At 37.4% G+C, this 20558-nt stretch overlaps 1 protein-coding gene across 2 annotated transcripts in view; it reads left to right on the forward strand.

The window, feature by feature from the left end:
• LOC150108662 (dnaJ homolog subfamily B member 4-like) overlaps positions 1 to 20558 on the forward strand; it is a 48203-nt gene that overhangs the window by 8812 nt on the left and 18833 nt on the right. For both annotated transcript variants that reach the window (XM_090390916.1, XM_090390915.1), the window contains exon 2: positions 5244 to 6097. In XM_090390916.1, coding sequence (XP_090247042.1) covers positions 5273 to 6097 — 825 coding nt within the window. In that variant the 5' untranslated portion in view covers positions 5244 to 5272. The remainder of the gene's footprint in view (positions 1 to 5243; positions 6098 to 20558) is intronic.

Raw genomic sequence — 20558 nt, forward strand, 5'->3', positions numbered from 1 at the left:
GGTTTTGCTTAGTGGGGTTGGGCATTTGGAGTGTAATCCCTGAGTATGAGGACTGTCAATAGCAATCTTTGTACAAACCCATTCAAAATCAAAAAGTGCTTGTACAATATCAATACAGTATGAAAAGCATTATGGTATTTTGAGTGTCCCTCTTTCCAGGGAGCTTTTTCTCTAAGAGATGCAATATGTTGATGAATAAGGAAATTAAGCAAGCACTAACATTCTTTTATAGTAATACTATTTGTTTATTATAGCATTTGAGCCTAGAACCATTTTCTGCACACTAGGTGTAACCTCTCTCTTTCTCCCTAATTTGCCATAAAAATTAAAAGGTCCAGTTGAAATGAGAAATTTTGAATTATGATTTGTAAATGTACTAAATTTCATTAAATTCCATTAAGGAGATTATCATTTGGCCAAAATAAAGAAAGAACAAATTTCATTTGTATCAGATAATAAAAAAAGGGAAAAAATATTTTGAATTGATGCCAGTAACAACAGTCCAGTCACATATAGTGCAATTTAAAATTTATTCAGCATTGAATATTTGATCATCATTATTTCCCATTTCTTTTCCTAAAAACTGATGGCGACGTAGTGATGGTGTAGTGATATAATAATATGCATGATATTATATCACTACAAGTAGTCCTGTTTGTAACCATAATAGAAAAATGTTTAATTCCATTTTTTCAATGTGAAGTTATCACTTTGAATCATTTTCTCATGAATAACATCCAATTGAAACAAAATCCGAATCTTATTAAATTCCAACCAGCTAAAGCAGAGTTATGAAAAGACATAAGTGTGATTGTTTTGCCCATGCACATACCTCCAGTTGAAACATTATGGCATAGATTTTGTAAGAATTCATAACACTCATCTAGAAATCTAGATTAGTTATTCTAGAAATCCAGCCAGCTTGATTTGAATAACATTGCATGTGAATTGGCAAAAACGAATATCCCACTGATACTTTCACATTTGTGAAATGCACCTAATAAGGATCCTTTATTACCCTTAGGTTCTTATTGTTATGAAATTAATAATAGTTAACACTTGGGAGGCGGGGGGGAATGAATACAAACTTTCTGTCTTCTTGGAAAGAAGTCAATGGACACCATAGTATGAGGAACAAACAGCCTTGGCATCTACCTTAAGATGTAGGACCTTCTTTCGCTGTGATGGCTGCAGCAATCCTACAGGGCATATGATAGCAATCAATGGGAATTTTCCTGTAGGCATGCAGTCACATCCTGTACTATTGAGGGGCGGTGGATGTCATTTGACCTCACCCAGCACTCCCATTCATCCCACAGTTGTTCAGTCAGTAGGGTTGAGATTGGGCTCTATGGAGGCCAGTCAAGTGTGGTGATCTCAAGCCACACATTTACAGCAACTGCCTTATGATGCATTGCATTGTCTTTGCTGAAAGAGACGATGGTCAGTTCTGTAGAAATGACACAAAGTAGGAAACATTGTCCAGAATGTTCAGATATCTCTTGCAGTTCAGTGTTCATAGCACCACAAAGGGCATAGGCCAAACCAGGAAAAACAGGACCATAAAATTACACTGTTACTTACCTCTGAATTTCATAATTGGGATTATGCACCCTGTATCTGCCACACCTGTCCATTGGTAGAGGGTATAGTATCATTCGTTTTTCCATAACACAGCTTTCCAAGCTTCTATGTCCCACTGAAGACGATGCTGCATGTTGGTTTTGGGTAATGTGGGAGATTGCAGATTCGTGTTCTAGTCTATGCCCAGAGCCATGCATTCGATGTATCAGCCAGTGAATGGTGGTTTTGCATATCTGTATGGTCACATTTTGTGAGTGTGGTGGGTCGTCTACTCCAGATAGTTGCAGTTAATTACTTGTGATGGCCCAATTTATCAACAATTTGCCAAACAGATAGGTCTGCAACACATCCTATCACTATACCTCTTTCAAACTCAGTCAGTTCTGTTCTTGCAGCCATTTCACCTGGAATGTTCAGTGCACTTACTTGGGAGCATTATGTTCTTCCAATTTATACCAGCTACAAATGTGACTTGCTACATGGTATGATGCACCTTGCCCTTGGGGATGTCCATTGACTTCTTTCTAAGCCATGTGTGTGTGTGTATCCTAATTTATGCTTGTGCATAGTAGACCCACACTTCATCATGCAGGCATTTGAAACCAAAATCTGGAGGGAATAAGTTGGTTAATCCTTATTCCAGGAGTGTCTTATGCTTGTATATGTGGGTATTGTTCATGTGGCTGGTTTGTTTTGTGGGGGCAAAAAACCTGAGTTTCCAGGAGAAAAAACCTCCACCTCCATATGAGACTGGCTAATTCATTTGATAAAGGTTCCTCGTGCATAGACAGTATTGAAAGCCATGTCTTTCCAACCAAAGGGCTTGTCTAAACCAACTGATGAAGGCTCAGGATATATGTATATGAAATCAATTTTTATTTTACAAGGACATCATCATCAGATAGAATAAAAGATCACTTTGCAATATTCAAAACTCACATGTTTTGCTACTAATATTTTACTACTCGTATCACAGCTGAATAAACAGAACACACTACTGGGGAGGGAGGAATACAAACGTTTCTGGGGTTACATAAAGCATTCAATTTAATTGTGAATATTTTCCAAAACTTAGGCGTGCAAATCAGGACAATGAAAATTGATTAATTTGGTGCAATTTGAGATAGCTAATTATGTGACTAGTGTCATTAGCATAAGTAATGCCAAACTTATTACTTTACAAGAATTTTGTGGTTGTGTTATTGGATTCTAGTCTGAGCATAATATTCATTCTGTCCAAAAGAAGTCTGCAGAAACAAGGCACTTGATAAACACCAGTCAAGGAAAGAGGTGGTAATAAAAAAGGGCATTTTCCAAAATGGTTTAAAGATGACACATTTAAGCCTAGGTTTTAATTTTTAAGTTAGGATGTGGTAACTCTTAATATTGTGTTAACTGCAGTCTGATATCAGTAATTCTCTGGATGAAGGCCTGGTGATATTCGTTAGTGGTCATGGGATTTTTATTTCGTTTTTATTCTTCAAACAGAAGGAAATCAATAGAACAGGTGCAGTGAGTTTGTGTTGGTTTTGTCTTTTCTTTTGTGATGGACAGTATGATGGATGTGTATCAAAAGCTTTTCCTCAGTAAAGGAAAGTTTTTGACTAAAACTGAATATTCCTTTAGAGGTGTCTAGAAAGGGATGGCTTGTTGTTGGGTACACATGCATCAGTGAACTTAATACAAGAGTACATAGTTTAGAAATTGTAATTCAGTCTGATTCGGTAGCATGCCATCTTCACTAAACTGTGAAGATGGCATGCTACCGAAAAATTCGATTTCCACATTTCACAAATCTGCCAAAGCTGGTGAGATAGGACTGTCAATAGCTGTTCCCTCAATTTTCTTGTATAACTTACTTTGCCAGGTGAGATGCCTATGTTAATGGTGAAATTTATGAGCTAACAGTATCCTCAGGGGGCTTGTAAAAATTTGTTTCTTGTGGTATGTTGCTGAATAGGTAAACTTCATCTAAAGAAATTTTGTTGTCAAGTAAAATGGCATTAATTTGATATTTGAAATCAGTGCTTCCATTAATGTAAGAATTAATGGCCAGTAAAGTGTTGAAGGAGAGTAGTTATATATTTAGCAAAATTGTACATGGGAACGTGAATACACTCAGCTATAGGACATAATGGATAATGTTTGTACATCTTGATAAGACTGTAGATAAATGGAAGACAACCATGATGAATTTGCATATTTATTAATAGTCATTGTATCTGAAGATTGTAGTCAGTCCAACAATTTAAATGGTTGCATTGGCTCTGAGTTGGAACCCTGCTAATTACACTATAGGTAGACTTGTCCTGAGTAAATATGAAGTTTATGGTTATACTCTGTAGTATTCATTAGAACAGTGGCATTACCTTTATCAGCTTTAGTGATATTGTTGTGCAAACAATGAAGAGCTTGTTGTTCTGGGAGAGGTATATTTATAAAGGTCTTGTTTTCTATAAAACTTGGGCAACTTCAAACTTTAATTTGTTTCATCTCTACCTATTCTCAGATGCCTTTTTCTGTACCTGCAATAATTTCTAAGTAGAGTATCTGTTGAGAGGTTAAAGCAAAATTGAGACCTTTTCATATGACATCTAATTTATTTCTGGAAATGGTCAATTTGTTAAATTTATAACCCACTTGTTAAGAGTGGAGATGGGTAATGGCTTAGCATTTGTTTTGTGGCTTCTTTGCTCTGATAATTCACATTTCCCAGTTAATCTATACTTGCATTTAAAGTGGAATTGTCTGGCTTAGTACTGAAATTAGACTAATCACTTCAGAAATGTTCCTGGTCAACAGTTTGTGAATGTGTTTTCAAGTTCATGTTTAAACTGTTTCTTGGTTAATGCAACTTTTTTTATTTTACTAAAACCTCATTTCTTTTTTGATAAATCCTGTACCAAGTGGTGGATTTGATGTTCTCCTTGGTTTTTACAGTAAGGAATAACATCAGCATTGTGACAGCACCAAAGGAACTGGAGCCTGTTTCATAAACTATCTTTTCAGATAACACCAAATGTTCTGATAGCTTTCCAGTATTCTTTGCTGTTGGTAACTAGACATTTTAAGGGAACATGTAGACACCATTATGAAATTAATAATGTTAAACACATTGGGGGAAAAAAATATTTTTTTTTACTACAGGAAGGGTATAAAAATTGGCTTTCCTGTTGACCCACAGCTGTATAAAAGAGGACATGCATCTTCATGTTAAGGTTCCCATATCTTAAAAGAACTTTTTAATGCTTCATATAATCCTGCATTGAATTATAAAACTAATAATTGTTACTGTTGAACTCTAGTGTGCTTTTCTTGTGTGGTCAGCTGAGACCTGTGACACTTGTAGTAAACACATACTATGTGACATGTCAATTTTGAATGTTAACTGATCTTTCATTTTTTCTCTCTCTCTCACATGCACACATTGCCTTGTAATAAGGAAGAAATATATAGGAGCTAATAAACTAATAAGCTCTATTTTATTATGAGCTTATATTGAAATAAATCAGCAAGAAGAGAGTCAGTATTCATCATTATTCATTAAGTTAAAAATATTTCAATAAAATCATCCATTATTTGGAAATTAATACAATGTTTACTCTGTATTCTATTACCAAATTTGTTAAGCTGTTAAATTTAAAACATTTCTTTCTTAGGTACTAAAGTGTGTGCTTGATTCTACTCTATGATGGGAAAAGATTATTACAAGATATTGGGCTTAAGCCGAGGTGCCTCAGATGAAGAAATTAAAAAAGCTTATAGGAAGTTAGCGCTCAAATTTCATCCAGATAAAAACAAATCCAAAGAAGCTGAGGAGAGGTTTAAAGAAATTGCCGAGGCTTATGAAGTCCTCAGTGATAAAAAGAAAAGAGAAGTTTATGATCAGTATGGTGAAGAAGGTCTAAAAGGTAGTGTTCCGGGAAGTGGAAGCGGACCTCAGTTTAGTTATAGTTTTCATGGTGATCCACGTGCCACATTTGCTCAGTTTTTTGGAACAGATAATCCATTCGAAACTTTCTTCCAGATGGGAGGTATCGGACCACATGGTCCAAGTTCAAATATGTTTTTCATGGATGATGAAATGGATGTTGACAATGACCCTTTTGTTTCTCACTTTGGTGGAAGGACAAATCCATTTCGCTCTCAGAGCTTTACTGCTGGTAGCCCAAATATTGCACGTGCAAAGCCAAAACAACAAGATCCACCAGTTGAGTATGATTTGTATGTTTCTTTGGAAGATATTTTGATAGGGTGCATTAAGAAAATGAAAATCAGTAGGAAAGTTTTAAATGCTGATGGAAAAAGTACAAGAAGAGAAGAAAAAGTTCTTAACATAACCATTAAACCTGGATGGAAAGCAGGAACTAAAATCACCTTTCAGAAAGAAGGAGATCAAGGGCCCAATACAATACCAGCAGATATTGTGTTCATTATCAGAGATAAACCACATCCTCTCTTTAAAAGAGAAGGTGCTGATATTAAATATACGGCTAAAATAACACTCAGAGAGGTAAGGTAACTTTATATTTTACATCCCTTTTACATGATGTGCATAACATGGCTTTACTATAACTTGAATAACATTCCAAGGAATATTATTTGATAATCATTCGATGCTTTTGGCACACTTACCCTCAATGAGTCTTTGGACTCCCTGGAGGTGTCACATAATAATAATAAAAAAACCTCTTGCTGATCTCAACCACTATTCATAGTTTTTCTGATAATTTGCTCCACTCTTACTCATTCCAAGCTTTTTGGTGCCTAAATTTAGCATTGATCTCCATGTTTTTTCAGTGGGTTGAGTATACGGTGCTACTAAAAGAGTTTTGTGCAAAAAAAAAAAAAAAAAAAATTAATTCACTTTCTCATACCTTTTTTTATTTCTAGACAACACCAAGTTTTTCTACTTCAATTGAAATTTCTTTAGTCCTGTCTGACAAAAACATGATTATGTATGATGGTGGTTCTTTCTATCACTAACTTTTCAGAGGTGATAGAAAGAAAACAATTGTCACTTTTCAACATAATCTCCATTTATTTCAACACACTTTTCACATCTTTGAATTAACATTTCTATGCCCTTGAAAAAATAGTCTGTACGTTTGTCTGCAAAAAGGTCTTTCTTCAGTTTTGAGAAGAGGTGGTAGTCACTGGGTTCTAGATCTGGGCTGTAGGGCAGATGTTCAATCTCCTGGAAGCTACAGTCCTTCACTGCAGTCTTTGCAACAATAGCTGTATGGACTGGAGCATTGTCATGAAGCAGGCGAGCACCATGACTCTATATTCCTCGTGTCTTCTCCTTTATAGCATCACACAGTTTGTGTGAAATCAATCAAGAGAATTCCCTGGCAATCCCAAAAGATTGTTGCCATGATCCTCTTGGTGTACTGAGTGACCTTAGCTTTTCTCGGTGGTGTTTCGCCTGGTTTGCCCCACTCCATGGATTCCCTTTATGAAAGGTGATCATAATAAAGGACCATGGTTTCATCCCTGGTGATTCTGCTGGATTTTGCAAAGCCATTTGACAGAATACCACATCGAACTCTTACACAAATTAGAACAAATGGGGATGAATATAACACTGGTTAAGTGGATAAGAGGATGGCTGCTAGACAGATATCAAAAAAGTGGTTTATGGAAGAGCAGAATCTAGGTGAAAACAGGAGACTAGTGGTGTGCCATAAGGTTCAGTGCTGGGACCATTGCTGTTTTTTGTACATAAATGATATAGGAAATAACCTGAAAGGAAATATTGAGCGGTTTGTGATGCAAAATTAGGTAGAGTTAGTGAAGTTATTGGGGAGAGCTTGCAGGATGATTTAAATAGACATTTAGTATGGGCAAAAGGTAATTGGGTCAGTTCAGTGAGGAGAAATGTATAGTTATGCATTTTGGGATAAACAGATTACAGACTGTGTATCACATTAATGGCATTGTACTCCATGAAATAGTGAAAGCTAAAGATTTAGGGGTAGTGTTAAAGCTTACAGGATATATTGCTAATTTTGCTAAGCTAGCCCATAAAATTACTTGGCTATTGAAGAATGCATTAACAAGTAGAGATAAGGAAGTTGTTATTCCTCTTTATAAGGCCTTGATACATATGCATGTATTACTGTGTTCAAGTCTGGTCCACCTGAGTTTCTTTGGGATGAAGCAGTGGAGAGGATTCAGAAGTGAGTGGCCTATGGAATATTCTCTGAGGATAGATTGCATAAGTTGGTTGATTGGAGAAAAAGAGGGGATATGATAGAAACATCTAAGTTGCTTAAAGAGTTTTATAGGATAGATGCAGTAGAACTGTTTCAGCACTTGGCTAGAGAGACCAGAACAATTGAATAAAGATGTGGTTAGTAGGGGTGCGAGGACTAGATTTTTTGCTTGGAGAGTTGTTTGTTGAGGTGGAATGGGTTGATGCCTTGATACATATGCATGTATTACTGTGTTCAAGTCTGGTCCACCTGAGTTTCTTTGGGATGAAGCAGTGGAGAGGATTCAGAAGTGAGTGGCCTATGGAATATTCTCTGAGGATAGATTGCATAAGTTGGTTGATTGGAGAAAAAGAGGGGATATGATAGAAACATCTAAGTTGCTTAAAGAGTTTTATAGGATAGATGCAGTAGAACTGTTTCAGCACTTGGCTAGAGAGACCAGAACAATTGAATAAAGATGTGGTTAGTAGGGGTGCGAGGACTAGATTTTTTGCTTGGAGAGTTGTTTGTTGAGGTGGAATGGGTTGCCGGAGTTTTGAGTGCTTAGTTTGTTAATGGGTTCAAGAAGAGGTATAGTAGATTGTGTGGATAATTTTGGGTCTCCTGCGATATCTTTGGACTCCATGAAGGTGCCTGTACAATAATAGAGTAGTTCTCCTTATCTGCAGGGGATACATTCCAATACTCTCAGTGGATACCTGAAACCACAGATAGTACCGAATCCTATATATATATATATATATATATATAATTTTTTTTTTATTTTTTTTTATTTTTATTTTTTTTTTTTGACCCTATAGTTACATACCTATTATTATAAATCTGAAATGTGGAATGCAGTAAGAGATTAACAATAATAACTAATAATAAAATAGAACAATTATAACAACATACTGTAAGAAAGGTAATCTGAATGCAATCTTACTATATTTTTTTTTTTTTTTCCTTTTTTTTATGAAGTCTAGCACTTTCATCTTTCACTTAAAGGAAGCTCTTTACGAACTTGCTTTGACATATCTGAATTGTCAGTATCACTGCTTTGGGCCATTAAGTAAAATAAGGGTTACTTGAACACAAGCTAATAACTGAAATGGCTACTAAGTGACTAATGTACTGGTAGCATATACAGTACAGTGTGGGTATGCTGGACAAAGGGATGATTCACGTAAAACTTTTGAATTTTTTTTTTTTTTTTTTTTCTGGAGTTTTCCATTTAATATTTTCAGTATGGTGTTGACTGTGGGGAAACTGAAACTGCAGATAAGGGGGGGGGGGAATACTACAGTAATAAATGTTTGAATTTTCTAGTGGACATCATGCACTTTGAAAAATGCTTGCTGTAGATTAATAAATTTATGGTACTCAACTATAAATATAAATAAATTTAGTTTAATCCTTTTCAACATCTTTCAATATAAATATAAAGTATGTACATCACTGCTTTTAATACTGACAGCAAATGATTAACTAATGGTTGAGTGTAGTAAATACTATACTTTTGATTAACAGGAATTTTTTGAAGAAAATCTCCATATAAAATAATGGATATAGTTTAAAATAACTATCAGTTTATTCCTAGCCGTCCTTATGAATATGTTAACTGAAATGACAATTGACATTTGATTCTGGTGTCAAGGCCAGCTGGTGAAGAGATGTACTGTCGGAGAGCTCCTGAAAGATTTGTGATTTTTGTTGATTTATTAAATATTTTGTTAGATTTAATTGTGCAATTTTAGTATATTATTGTAGTTTTATTAGTGCAGTTAGTGTGCTAAAGTGTTTTATAACATAATTTGTTGGGAAGTCGCTGCTAGAGGGATTCGTAGTGTAGCGTTCGTGAAAGCTCCTGATAAGATAAGCGTTATTTTCAGTTATCGTTGATAAATTTACTTTAATATTGCATAGTTTTGTTTGCCTTACGTATCTCAGTGCGTCTGTTTGTGAGTTTTTGGTGTTTATAATTTATAATTTGATAAAATACGTTACTAGTAAGTATGGCTCCAGTACGAAGAAAAATGGCGGCCAGTAATGATGGTTCGCCATCTTCTTTCAAGAACGGTAATGTAAAGGAGATGATTCAGTGTACTATCTGTGAAATGTACGCTTTTGGAGTGCGGTCAGAGTGTAGTTGGATGATAATAAAGGAGTGAATGTGTGTTGAAAATGTAGGTAGAATGAGGAATTGAAGTGTATTTCGGATCGTGAGTGTGATATTTTTGTCAAACTTCAGAATGAAGAAAATAGGGATATGACTAGAAACGGCGAGGTTGTACCAGAGAATCGTGAGCGTGTGAATGATAGTATTAATAGTTTTACCGAGAATAAAAAAGATGAGATGGATGCAGTGAGTGAGATCGCATTGTTGAAAGGTGCGATACAAAGGGCAAAACAGCAGCTAGAGCATATGAGCAAAAGTCGACTGATTGAACCAGCCAGTGATAAAAAGTATGACAGGAAAAATAGGCGTATGAGTGTGAACATGCACAAAATGAAGGATAGAGTGCTGTATGGAGATTCGTTAGTACGAGGTGTGTTAGCAGAGGACTTGACTAAATCGTACCAACCTGGTGCGACCATAAAGGATGTAACTGAGTCTATTAGACAGCAAAAGGAAAGGGTGAAAGAAATGATTGTTGTGGCAGGTACGAATGATTTGAAAGAAGATAAAATGGAAATGATAGAAGACCTGAATGAATTGTTTGAGGTAGCAAAAGAAAAGAGTGAGAGAGTTAGAATGATTAGTCTTTTTGCCACGGTATGACAGTGAAATGTTTAAAAGGAGGGCCATAATTGCGAATGACTTTATGCGTGAGTTATGTATGACGAGTAGTGTGGAATTTGTGGATGTGTGGAGTGAGTTTGATGGGCAAAAGGATCTATATAAGATGGATGGCTTGCATTTGAATGGTTACGGTGTAAGGAGACTTGAGAAAGTGTTACTGAATGTAGTGGATGTGCAAATTCAGGGAAACTAGATTTATTAAGGGGGGAGTAGATATACAGTCCTTAGGGAGGCAGTTGAATGTATGAATGAATATAATGTGCCCGAGCGAATAAGGACAACAAATCAGAGTGGGATAGTTAATATAAGGCATCAAGGTAGGGTTGGGGCTAATGGGGGAGTCTTAAATTCATGTACACTAATGCTAGGAGTATTAGGAACAAGAAGGAAGAGTTTTTGGCCATGGTTGGCACTTCCAGACCACAGGTTATTGGTATTAGTGAAACATGGCTGACTGTAGATGATATAGCTAGTGGGATTGAATGTGATGGATATAGTGTGTTCAGGAATGACAGGGAGAATAAAATGGGGGGAGGAGTATTGTTGATGATAGCTGATGAGCTGCAGCCAAGGAGAATAGAAATTGAATTGCAGGATAGAGAAAAGAGCACATTTGAAGCCATTTGGTGTGAGATTGTGGCTAGCAGAACTAAATATACAATTGGGTGCTGCTATTGACCAGGTGATGGAAAAGATGGTGGTGACAGCATGCACAAGCAAATAGAAGAAATGAGTAGAAGGAGGGTAATTATTATGGGAGATTTCAACTATGGTCGCATTGATTGGAGTGAGGAGAGGACACACGGGAGGAAGGAATTGGATTTTATGCGGTTATTAAGGGATAACTATCTACGACAGCATGTAATGGAAAATACTAGGGGTCAGAGAGTGCTTGGCCTAGTAATTACATCTGAGGATTTGTCTGTAACAAATATGACCACATTCTCACCAATTGGTGAGAGTGATCATAGGGTCTTGACTTGGGAGGTGGCTAAAGGTGTGGAATTTTCAATTAAGACAGGGTACATGTGGAATTATCAGGCTGGAAAGTATGACAAGCTTAGGAAGTTGATTGGTTCAGTGCCATGGCATGTACAACTGCAAGCACTGGAAGTTGATAGTGTATGGGAGGCAGTTAAGAAGTGTTTGCATGCAGCAATGGCTGACTGTATACCTAGAGTCCGAATAAGAAATCAAGTAGGGGTTAAATGGATGAATAACACCATTAAGCTAAAAAAAGAAACAACTATGGAGGGAATTTAAGGAGAAAGGTGACCTGCAGACACATGAACGGTATAAAGCGCAGGCCAGAAGGGTAACGAGTGGTAAGAAAAGCAAAAAAGGATTACGAAAGAACATTGGCCATGCAGGCTAAAGAGAATCCTAAACAGCTTTTTTAGATATGTAGCAAGTAAAAGGAAAAATGTACATGGCAGAATGATTTTAAAGAATGCCGATGGTAGGGAGGTAACTGAATCAGTTGATATAGTTGAGTTACTGAGTGAGCACTTTGCAAGTATATATCAACCAGGTGGTGACATTGCAGAAACGAATAAACCAGTAGATTATACAGGAATTGTGATAAATGAAGTGGAGGTGAGTAGTCTATTGCATAACTTCAATGTCAATACATCTGTAGGATTGGATGGTATACCAGCTCGTGTCGTATGAGAAGCAGCTAAAGAATTGTCAGTATCCTTGACCATTTTGTTTAATTTGAGTCTCGGGTCTGGGTTAGTCCCGAGGGGGTGGAAAGAGGGGAAAATAGTTCCACTGAATAAAGGTGGTTCCAAGACTGCTGTTGTAAATTACCGACCGATTAGCATATCAGGAATCATTGTCAAGGTCTTAGAGAAATTATTCAAGAAAAGAATACAGGATTGGATAGATGAAAATGGGATATTGTATGGGGGACAACATGGTTTTGTGAAGGGTAGATCGTGCCTCAGTAACTTGCTCACGTTTTATAACACAGTGACGGCTTAACTGGATAGGGTTAATGGGTTTACAGTGATACTACTGGACCTTGCCAAGGCCTTTGACAGGATACCACATGGAACCCTAATCAGTAAACTGGAGCAGATGGGGATAGATACAGGGTTGGTGAGATGGATAGGAGGGTGGTTGAAGGAGAGATACCAGAGAGTGGTTTATTCAGGAGTGGAGTGTAAAAGATGGCTTGTGACTAGTGGTGTGCCGCAGGGCTCTGTTCTTGGACCACTGCTTTTCAATTTGTTCATGAATGATATAGGAAAGGATTTGAGAGGAAGTGTTCACTTGTTTGCTGATGATGCAAAGTTGGGTAGAGCAATTGTGAGTGCACAGGATGTCAAAATGTTACAGGATGATTTGGATAGTTTGGAGGACTGAACTAGGAAAAATGGATGGCAATTTAATGTGGCAAAGTGTAAGGTTATGCACTTTGGGGTGAAAAAGAATAGCAGCAGTATATCGCATTGGTGGAACTGTACTCCAGGAGATTGAGGCCAGGGATTGGGGAGTGTTGGTGGATAGGGAATTGAAGTTTAGGGGGCACATTGCAAAAGTGACTAAATCAGCTCATCAAATCACTTGGCTTCTGAAAAATACTTTAACATGCAGAGACAAACAAGTTGTTGTTCCTCTGTATCGAGCCTTGATAAGACCCCATCTGGACTACTGTGCCCAGTTATGGGCACCAGGGTTTCTTCGTGATGGGGAGGAAGTGGAGAGGATCCAGAGACAAGTGACTAAGATGATAGAAGGTCTGTGGAATGAACCTTATGAGAATAGATTGAAGATTTGTGGGTTGCAGAGATTGGACGATAGGCGAAGGAGGGGTGATATGATTGAGACATTCAAATTACTGAAGGGTTTATACAGGATTGATCCAGAAGGTATTTTTGAAAATATGACTGGTGGTGGGAGGACTAGGGGCCATACATGGAAGCTGGGAAAGAGCGTGTTGACAAGGGTGTTAGAGCTAGGTTTTTTACTTGGAGAGTGGTGAATGAATGGAATAAGCTGCAAGAGTCTTTTGTGGGTGCTACGACCGTGAATGAGTTCAAGGCAAGGTATGATAGATACTGTGTCAATGTCGAATAGTTGTTCTTGACATGATGTTAGGACCTCCCTCTGAGTCTGTCGACTCCTTGGAGTTGCCCGGAACAAGAATAATAATAATAAATCATTATTGTAGTAAATACAAAGTGAAACTAGCAGGATTAAATTGCTTTCAGAGAGGAGGCATTGGACAAGTCTGGAATGATTAATTTTTCAAGTTTTGGAAAATTAATTAGTAGTTTTATATGAGCCTGTGTAGCTCAGTGGATGTGGCGTTTGCACACCACGGCGCTTGGCCGCACGAAGGAAGACTTGGTTTCCAGTCTAGTCGGTGACTAGAGAATTTTTCTAAGCCTTTTTTCGACCAGCTCTCGAGTTAGTCGATCTCTGGCATGGGTAAGCGGGTTTTTCCTCCCGTAAACTCAAGAAAATCGACTGTAGAACCCACATTATTTCAGACATTAAATATATTGTGTTAGGGTTAGGGATCACGAGATGGCTGCACATTTGAGCCGTCTCTCTTCTCTGTATACCGCTTAATTAGTGATAGCCTTGAGCCATCTATCTGTGATTGGTACCAGTGGAGATTGAACTGCCCACTCAGTCTCCGAAAGTTAGATAGGGCTAAATGGCCTCGCCTACTCCCCATATACGAGAATAAAAAGGCATTGGCTGATTTTATATATATATATATATATATATATATATATATATTTTGATGAATCTGTGTGCTTAAGATACCTGTTTGGGAGCAAATCTGAAATGTGGCATGCAAAAACAGATGCATTATCATTACCCCCTGAATTAATTGATCACTATCGAATCTCATTTGGGTCTTGCATAAAATTATCATAAAATGGTCTAACTGTTCTGATTTATTTATTCATAATTTCTATAGTCTGCACTTTTTTTTTTTTTCAAAACTTGTTGGTATTGAAGAGATTTGATAATATCACCATGATTCAAAAATATAAATAAATGCAGGCTGCTCTGTACTGTATTTCAAAACACAGGACTTCTGTAGACATTTTCAGTAATTTCACAAATGCTAGGCTTGCTAAATTAGTCTCACAAGGACTGCTTGGAACATGAAGTTACAGTACAACAGTACCCATGTGAAGGCAAGAGTTAAAGAACGGAACTTATTGCTATTTTTCTTAACCTGACTTGTAATTGTTGAACACTTCTTGAAGGCAGGTAGAATGAAAGGAAGGGAAGTAGTTTCAGTGAGACTGTAAAAGGTTGTCATCAGCTACTGCTTGTATTTTGACAGGCTTAGTCATGGGAGTGATGGATACTAGTTCACTGGAACACCAATGGAAATACTTTTAGAGATGTAAGGCTGAAATAGTTTTTGAGATAGCGAGGCCATGAAAGGATTATCGTTCAGACATAAATGAGTCTGAGCAACATTAGGAATTTTTTGGGAGGGTTCTAGGTTTGAATGGATTTGTAAAGAGTTAAAAGCAGGATAAAGGAAAAAGTAGTCTTAATTGTAAAAGATGCTAAGCTTTTAGTTTTTTATTCCTGAAAATGCTAGAGATAAAGGGATTTGATCCTGTCTGTATTATATTTTTTTATAAAAAAGCAGGGCTTTATTTTGATAGCATTGAAATCTCTAGGTTATTCTGGTAATTGAAAAATGGCATGAAGGCTTTAAGGCACTGATTACAGATCATGAAGGTGGGTGTTTTTGTACTGCAGAAATGCTTAAAGGAATGGAGTTACTGTCATCAGCAAAACTTTGGATAGGATTATTGATCATTGAAAGGTCATTTTATGTATAGTAAAAAAAGGATTGGCAATAGAACAGTCTGGGGACATTCATGCATTGAACAAAGAGAAAACTGGCTACTCATTTAAACAAACAAAAAAAACCCAAAAAACATAGTGATAGCATCCATATCTCAATCTTTCTATGGTGTCCACACGTGAGTAATGAAAATCAGGAGATTGGCTGTGTGCTTGGTTCCATACATAATCCACGCTGGAAATTCTTCAGGTAGTTCAGAAGTTGACACTTAACTTCCATGATTCGAACGTATTAAATGCAGGCTTGATTGTGTGTTGTTGCACAGACAGCTGAGTGAAGAGATAGATTGGTGATTTCAAGAGCACATTTCAGTAGCATTGTGGTACCATTAGGACTAGAAGATTTTTGGTATCATAGTTAAGATTCTTCTGATCATGACCACATTTACCATAAGGTGCATTAGGCACAAGCTGGGGCTTCTCTCTTTATGGGGCCACATCTTAAAACCTTAAGTTTGAAAATGGAGTGCTTAAGGGTTAAAGCTATATAACTGAGAGGAGACCTCCACATAGCCTTCAAAGGAATGTGGAGAACCGACCAGGGCTTTTGACCTAATGTCTAATCCTCACCTTTTCATGGTGCACCCTGTTAGGTATCTACCTGGATACTGAACGGACGAGGATGGGCTGGCAATTTGGGATTTAGCCGACCAAATTGTATTCTTATTGGCTTAAACCAAAATTTCAAATGATGGTACAACATGACAGAATTTCATGACAGCTGGGGCATCGCCTGGTTAAACAAGGTTCCCATTGTTTTTGCCAGGGCAAACAGCGAAAAGTCAGCTACCGGAACAAATCCTAAAACTTACCCGAACTCAACATCACCAGATTTCAAGATCGGTACTGTCAACATAAGAAGCCTGAATGGCAAAGAAATAGGTACCAGATAGGGGTGACTGAAACAAACAAAAAAAAAAAGACAGAAACTGGTGAGATCTTTCTGAGCAATAAATACAAAATGTTATATTCAGGCAATGACAATCAAGGAAAAGAAGTAGTAGCCATAGTATTCAACACTAAATACAAGGCTAATCTTCTTGAATGGCAGGCAGTCTCAAGTAGAGTGATGTGGGCAAATATGAGAATGGAGAACTGGACAATGAGATTTATTTGTGCCTATGGTCCCACAGAAGGTTCTACTAAGGTAGAAGTGGAGGAATTTTTTGAGGAGGCTTTAGAGAAAGCAACTGATACAATGAAAAAGGAAAAGTTGGTCCTTGTTAGAGATCTAAATAGCAGAGTAGGAAATGATCGTCACATATACAAAAATAATTTTGGAAAATTTGGAGAAAAGAGCAAAACCAATAATGGCAAATACCTGTTTTATTTCTGCTCAGGACATAGACTGGTTATTACTAACACAATGTTCCAACATAAAAATGTGCACAAATTCACATGGAGAGAAGAGGCAAGCAATAAGAAGAGTCTCATTGACTATATTATTGTTGATAGTGATCTTTTCTCCCTGGTGCAGGACACCAGAGTATGCAGAGGATTCGAAATTGGAAGTGATCACCATTTAGACTTTTGAGCAGGATAAAAGTGAATTTCATATTGAAAAGAACATGTAAGAAAGTTTTTTAAAGCGAATGAAAGTTGAGCAGCTCTCAAATGTGAAATGTAGACTAAAATACACAAATATTATTCAAGAAAAAATGAAAAGAGTTTAACAGGAACCAAACCTTGGAGATTCAGTGGCAAACCCTGAAGAAAACACTGATTGATTCAGCCAGAGAGGCATGTGGTAAGGTTGTGTGCAAGGATAGAAAAATCAGAACTCCATGGTGAACACAGGAAGTTAAAGAAGCAGTGAAGGAAAAGAAGAAAGCATATCAAATGTTCCTGGCAAATAAATCGGCTTGTGCTCTTAGAGAATACAGAGACATGTAAGAAAGCTAAACACTGTGTAAAACTGCCTAAACAAAAATCATGGGAGGACTTTGGCATGAACATAGAAAATAAATATCAAGAAGGTGGCAAGATATTCTGGAGGTTGTTGAAGCTCAGAAATGGAGGAAAAAGTGCTGTAAAAGGAATTAGAGATGATAAAGGTAACATAAAAACAGGAGAAAAAGATATCCTTGAAGTATGGAGTAATTACTTTGGAAAACTGCTAAATGAAACAAGCAATGATGACAGCACAGTGGTAAAATAACACTGACCAGGTATGCAGTCAGGAATACATATCCATACTCCATATCCATAAGTTGATAGTGCATTGGAGGCAGTTAAGAAGTGTTTGCATGAAGCAGTGGATGACTGTATACCTAGAGTCCGAATAATAAATCAAGTAGGGGTTAAATGGATGAATAACACCATTAAGCTTGAGCTGCAAAAAAAGAAACAACTATGGAGGGAATTTAAATAGAAAAGTGACCGACAGGCACATGAACGGTATGAAGCGCAGGCCTGAAGGGTAACGCGTGTGGTAAGGAAAGCAAAAAAGGATTACGAAAGAACATTGGCCATGCAGGCTAAAGAGAATCCTAAACAGTTTTTTTGATATGTTACAAGTAAAAGAAAAAATGTATATTGCAGAATGATTTTAAAGAATGCCGATGGTAGGGAGGTAACCTAATCAGTTGATATAGTTGAATTACTGAGCGAGCACTTTGCAAGAATATATCTTCCAGGTGGTGACATTGTGAAGGGTAGATCATGCCTCAGTAACTTGCTCATGTTTTATAACAGTGATGGCTGAACTCGATAAGGTTAATGGGTTTACAGTGATTTTACTGGACCTTGCCAAGCCCTTTGACAGGATAACACATGGAACTCTAATCAGTAAACTAGGGCAGATGGGGATGGATATAGGGTTCATGAGATGGATAGGAGGGTGGTTGAAGGAGAGATACCAGAGAGTGGTTTATTCAGGAGTGGAGTCCAAAAGATGGCTTGTGACGACTAGCGGTGTGCCGCAGGGTTCTGTTCTTGGACCACTACTTTTGAATTTGTTCATTAACGATATAGGAAAGGATCTGAGAGGAAGTGTTGACTTGTTTGCTGATGATGCAAAGTTGGGTAGAGCAATTGTGAGTGCACAGAATGTCAAAATTTTCAGGATGATTTGGATAGTTTGGAGGACTAGGCTAGGGAAAGTGGATGTCAATTTAATGTGGCAAAGTGTAAGGTTATGCATTTTGGAGTGAAAAGATTAGCAGCAGTATTCCCATTGGTGGAACCGTACTCCAGGAGATTGATGAGGCCAGGGATTTGGGAGTATTGGTGGATAGGGAGTTGAAGTTTAGGGAGCACATTGCAAAAGTGGCTAAATCAGCTCATCCAATCATTGGTTGCTGGAAAATACTTTAACAAGCAGAGACAAACAAGTTATTGTTCCACTATATCGAGCCTTGATAAAACCCCATCTAGACTACTGTGCCCAGATACTGGTGCCAGGGTTTCTTCTTGATGGGGAGGAGGTGGAGAGGATCCAGAGACGAGTGACCAAGATGGTGGCAGGTCTGTGAAATGAACCTTATGAGAACAGATTGAAGAGTTGTGGGGGCAAAAATTGGTTGTTATGCATAAAAGGGGTAATATGATTGAGACATTCATATTGCTGAAGGGTTTCTATAGGATTAATCCAGAAGATATTTTTGAGAATAGGACTGGTGGTGGGAGGACGGGCTATATCAAAACCGGGCAAGAATGTGGTTAGCAGGTGTGTTAGAGCTAGGTTTTTTACTTGGAAAGTGGTGAACGAATGGAATAAGCTGCAAGAGTCTGTTGTGGGTGCTATGACCGTGAATGAGTTCAAGGCGAGGTATGATAGATACTGTGTGAATGTCGAATAGTTGTTCTTGACATGATGTTTAAGGCCTCCCTCGAAGAGTCTGTCAACTCCTTGGAGTTGCCCGAAATAATAATACTTGAAGTAGAAAAAGCCATCAAAAGCCTGAAATGTGGAAAGACAGCAGGAGTAGGTGATATTCGACCAGAAATGCTCACGTATGGAGGTATAAATGTCGTACAGTAGCTGCACTGCATAGTTCAAAAGGCCTGGACAGAGGGACGAATTGCAGATGATTGGAGTAGAGCTCTCATACTACCTATATATAAATAGGGAATAAAACTGAATGTGAGAATTACAGAGGCATTTCATTACTGAGTGTATACCTGGTAAGATATATGCAAGTATACTTGAGAAAAATGGGTGAGAAGGATTGTGGAAGAGAAGCTTGGTGAAGAACAAGCTGGTTCAGGCCAAATAAAGGCTGTCTGGATCAGATTTTCACTTTATGACAGATAGTTGAGAAATCATGGGAATATAACAAAGATCCGTATTTAAGTTTTGTAGATCTGGAAAAGGCATTTGACAAGATGCCAAGAGAGAAGCTATAGTTATATGGTGTTAATGGAGCATTATATCAAGCTATATTTAGTCTCTATTTGAGTTGTAAGTCTGCAGTTAGAATTGAAGGAAGATAAAATTGGAGATGTTAATCTCAGATCTTTGCTTTATGCAGATGATGTTATACTTCTAAATAAATCCACTACAAGTCTGTAAGATTCTCTGACTAAATTGAATAACTGTTGTATTAGATATGGTATGAAGATCAGCAATAAAAAGACAAAGACAATGGAAATAGGCAGATTCATTGAAAATGTCAACTGCATTTTGAACAGAGAACCTGTGGAACAAGTGAAACATTTCATCTACTTAGGCGTGATTTTTAGTGAAGATGGTAAGTTATGGGTTAGGAGTAAAACACTTGATCAAAGACTAGAGACCGCAGATATGAGAGTCCTGAGTAAGATTAGTGGCATGAACAGATGGCATCAATGGCAATATATTAAAAACGAGGATATTAGGAAAGAACTTGATATTATCAGCATCCAGGATTTCATTAGCAGAGCCAGTCTCAGGTGATATGGTCACTTAAGCAGAATGGGAGAGGAAAGATTAGCAAACAAGTGTTCTCTGCCAAGTTGGCAGGAAAAAGACCCAGAGGAAGACCAAGATATAGGTGGATTGATACAGTAAAAAGTGCCTCAGAAGACAAAAATGTAAGACCTGATAATATTGTAGTCTTGACAAGTAACGGACTGATTTGGAGGAAAATTGTAGATAGGAAATTAGTAATGATGTAAATTTTTCATGTAGTACTGTCATA

The sequence above is a fragment of the Typopeltis vanoorti genome, chromosome 3 (assembly GCF_054136105.1).
Source record: "Typopeltis vanoorti isolate ZY-2024b chromosome 3, IOZ_Tvanoo_1.0, whole genome shotgun sequence".
In the NCBI taxonomy this organism is placed as follows: domain Eukaryota; kingdom Metazoa; phylum Arthropoda; class Arachnida; order Uropygi; family Thelyphonidae; genus Typopeltis; species Typopeltis vanoorti.